The sequence below is a fragment of the Pleuronectes platessa genome, chromosome 4 (genome assembly GCF_947347685.1).
Source record: "Pleuronectes platessa chromosome 4, fPlePla1.1, whole genome shotgun sequence".
NCBI lineage: Eukaryota > Metazoa > Chordata > Actinopteri > Pleuronectiformes > Pleuronectidae > Pleuronectes > Pleuronectes platessa.
Genome location: NC_070629.1, coordinates 19839250 through 19843388, shown reverse-complemented (window position 1 = coordinate 19843388; position 4139 = coordinate 19839250). Strand labels below are relative to the sequence as shown.

The 4139-nt window shown below is 41.7% G+C and overlaps 1 protein-coding gene across 1 annotated transcript; it reads right to left on the bottom strand.

The window, feature by feature from the left end:
• Positions 1-2434: 2434 nt before the first annotated feature.
• gdnfb (glial cell derived neurotrophic factor b) lies at positions 2435-4139 on the bottom strand. Its single transcript, XM_053421391.1, has 2 exons — positions 3890-4139; positions 2435-3168 (listed from the first exon to the last, which is right to left on the bottom strand). The coding sequence occupies exons 1-2, from the start codon at positions 4137-4139 to the stop codon at positions 2597-2599; spliced, it is 822 nt and encodes a 273-aa protein (XP_053277366.1). The 3' UTR covers positions 2435-2596.

Here is a 4139-nt window from a genome sequence, read left to right as displayed (position 1 = left end):
TGAATTTAGTTCGTTTTGAACAAACTTAATGAAATTGAGGTTATATTTTGTTTGAATTTGTACAATTGTCTTTTTTGTAGTGAAAATAAGCTCTTTTAGATTATGTTATTCATACAGTATTTATAGCATATATTCTTCCCTCCGTATTTTTTTCTGTTTGGTTTTCGTATAAGACATTTCTGGCTTCTACTACACGGACACACATTTTAACATTTCATCTATGTATGTTTGTATTTATATTGTATGAATTACACTAAACTAAACCAAACTAAACTAAACTAAACTAAAACTACACTACATATCTTGAGGCCATATCAAAGCTCAGATTCTACATTTCCAACAATGCATTTGCCTTTTCAACTCTCAAAATCAAGCAAGCTTACAATGAGATTTGGCACTATAGATCCTTTTGGTTCTATGACCCCGGTTTTAGGGCCAGAGTAAATGGCCGCCTACAGTGTCATCGTGACCATTTGCTTATTTCGAGTACAGAAACCCAAACTTCCTCTCGACTTCAACTCTCCCCGCTGTGCCCTCAGGCCTGAACTGTAGAGTTAAACATGCCCACCGATGAAACCACTCAACTGTCCCACTCCATGCAGATCTGAGCCTCACTGCGGTGGTTCCTGAACCCGGCTGCTCTGACTCAAACTTCAGGAGACACACACAGCGAGGAAGGCCTGTGAAATGTGAGAGAGTGGAGAGCGGATCATGTATCGACCGCACACGTTAGTAAAGCAAGACCTGTTCTACTACATCACTGTCTGCTCTGGATGTCTGCCACCTTTTAATCAGGCTGTCTTTTCATCGTCTCTCTTTAAACATACAGTTCACTTCGGCTCTAAACTTCATCGCTCAGTCGTCCATGTGGTTTTCTTTTAACGCTTGACCTTTTTCAATCTCGTTCAATGTCTTATCTTCCTTCTGTTCTCACACTATAGATAAAGTATGTTACACCTCCATTCTCTCCTGGGACAAACGTCTGTTCCTGTCATTTGATAACATCAGATTCTATTCCTCCTTCTGTTTCTCTCATTTCTTAAAGGACTCATTAGATTTCTGTCCTATTGTTCCTCTCCCTCCTTTACACAAAAAGTGACAGAAGTAAAATGATTGATTTCTTCTGCTGTTCCCTTTTCAATTATCTTTGCCCCAACAGGGATTTAGTGTATGTCACGTTTATGTTATAGCATTATGGAGCTTCTCTCTTCTAAGTGTACGGTAATAGTTGCAAGGTAGATTTCAAACAGGAAGTTTTCTCTTCCAAAACTCATCTACAAAAGCTGAAACATCGATTCCTGTGTGTAAGAATATTTATTGACGATTAACAAGACAATTCAAAAGTGAACACTGTATGAAAATAATGCTTTAGTTATTTTTTTTTAAGTGAGGAGATGTTGTCTCAGCACCACAGCAATAAGAGGAGAACCGTGGATCCTCAACTGTTCCTCTAATCTTGAGAACAAAAAGTTTTGTAAACGTTAAGATACTTAGGAAAGTTTTCTTCCAAGGAAAAACTTTAAAGGTGTCCAGTGGAGTTTTCCACCACTAGGAGCGCTGTAGAGTTTTAAGAGTGAAGGTGTTTGTTTATAAGAGAATCCAACGGGGCACCTTTGACATATGATTAAATATAACTACCTCCACCAAGGAGGATATGTTTTCACCCCTGTACGTTTGTTTGTCAGCCGGATGACGTAAACATCTCTTTCTTTAACATCTCAAATTAGTATTATTGTTTATTTTTTTTACATATATACCAATTCCAGAGGGAATCATTACTTAATCTTGACAAAGGTAATATCAATGAGTTTGGGCTGTATGTTGCAGCTCAGAAATAAAAATGGGGACCTAGCATTTACATGTGGTTTCACAAAGGGCTGTGCATTAACAATCAGAAACCTGTAACTACATACGTAGGAGATGACGTAATGTGGACTTAGAAATAGGAAGTGTCTAAATCTAAGGGGACTGGGGAGGAATGCACTCCAATGAGGCCATTCTAGTTTTGCTATGTAAACCACCCAGGTCTTTTACTGCTTTTTTATGGATATAAACATTATTTAATTTAACGCTTTGGCACACTCTAAAAATATATCACATAACAGTAATAAATAACATTTATTCCTTTTATAAAACAAAATAAATATCAATAAATTAATACATTCAACATTTCATAAATATTTGTCGTGATGTGTGTCCTTGTAACATACTGTACGTGCTATACAGTAGTAGACTGATTGAGTTTGCTGTATCATCCACTGTGTTTGATGGCATTCAGTCTTTGAGGTTGAGTTTGAATCACCTTTGTGATCTGAGAGGTTACACTGGAGAAGAAGTTGTGGATATTGTGATGTGGCTGAGGTGGAGAAGACGTGGATCGATAAGAGTCATTGCTTTGGGATAGAAACTGAAGTGAGGCTCCCCCCCCCCCCCCCCACCACCTCTCCTCAGTTACTGATGAACTCGGGTCATGGTTCACACGTCCTGCCAGAAACGTTCCGTACAATGTGAAACGTCTCGAGAGGGAAAAACACTTCAAACCTCAAAGTGGTAGACAATGTAAAATGACACAAAGCCTCACAGCGGTTCTCGGTCCCTACACACAACCACACTTCCTGGCAGAGTGCTTCTTCATCGTGTGGTACACAAGGTTGTCGTCCAGAAATGAGAGATCATCGTCAAACGCTATTGGCCGACAACAAGCCTGAGGGGGCGTGTCCTTGGGAGGAAACCGTCTGTTGTGAGCGAGGTTGTAGAGGATTTTGTCGTAGTTGGTCTCGGACTTCCTGCAGGGTCCGGAGCAGTACCTGAATATCATCTCCTCCCCGGAGCGGTAGCCCAGACCCAGGTCCGTCACGTTGAGGTGGATCTGTTTTAGCACACAGCCCTGTCCTCTGCCTCCTCCTACTCTCACCTTCCGGCCTGTCCCTCCGCCTCTAGCTCCTCCTCTTCCTCCTTTACCTTGCTGCTGGCTCGCCCCTTTCTTTCGCTCCCTTCTATGCCGAGTGCTGCTGCTCAAGTTTTCTTTGGAGGGGGAGGAGGTGGTGGAGAAAGAAGAGGTAGATGAGGACACGGTGGAGGTGGAGGAGCGACGTCTTCTACCGATGGTCACTTTGATAAATTCCACCAGATCTTCAAAGTCACCGGGACGGGGCTCCTCCATTGTGTCTGGAACACATTGAGAGGAATGGTGCTCTTCATAAATATCATATGATACCAGACAAACATAAGACACTTCATGCAAATGCAGAAATGGTACTATCACTGTTTGTGTTTTGAACTACAAGTTACAAATACATTCTGTTCTTGAGTCCAATAATGAGTCCATCAATGGAAAAAACGAAAATTAATCTTTAAGTCATATATGGCAAATAAACATTAAAATAGGTGGAGAAAAAATAACCTTTTAAGACCACTGAGGATTAGGAAATGTTGACAGGCATTTTGTCATAAGCACATCTTATTAACTCAGATTAATCAGGAACATAAATAAAATGATGGTATGTTGGGTCATGTGTCCTGTGTGTTCTTTCAAAAACTATCAGCATGTTTTATGTGGGTAGTGCACACTGTTAGAAAAGCTGTGACTAAAGAAATAACAAGAAAAACCACTTGTTCTGAATGAAGAATGCCTAATTGCTAAGTGGTTAATGGTCAAAATCAGATATCAATGCTTCAATGACTAGATTCTGCAGAAATATGTCCAATTCAATCAGCTGTTTTGTACCAAATTGAGTTAAACATAGCTTTTATTGAATGCCAGTTCCACATGTTTCCAATTTACTCTAATTTCTATTGTATTTTTGGACATTGATCGTTCACAGAATTCAGGAATCAGCCAGTCTACTGGAAGCAGTCTGGGTTTGGAACAGGATCCACAGGCTCTTACATTTCTCTCCAGCAGCCAGCGTGTCCCTCCAGTCCATCGTGTCCGCATCAGAGAGGCTGATGCCCGAGGAGGCGACCGACAGGCGGATCCGAACCGGGGGGAGCTCCAGGGGACTCTCGGAGGAGGAGGAGGCGGCGGCGCGCCCTCTCCTCTTGGCGGACACTGACTGGCGCTGGTCCCGGAGCAGCGGGCTGGCGCGCACGGCGGTCAGCAGAATCAAACAAGTGGTCAGACTGTCCCATAACTTCAT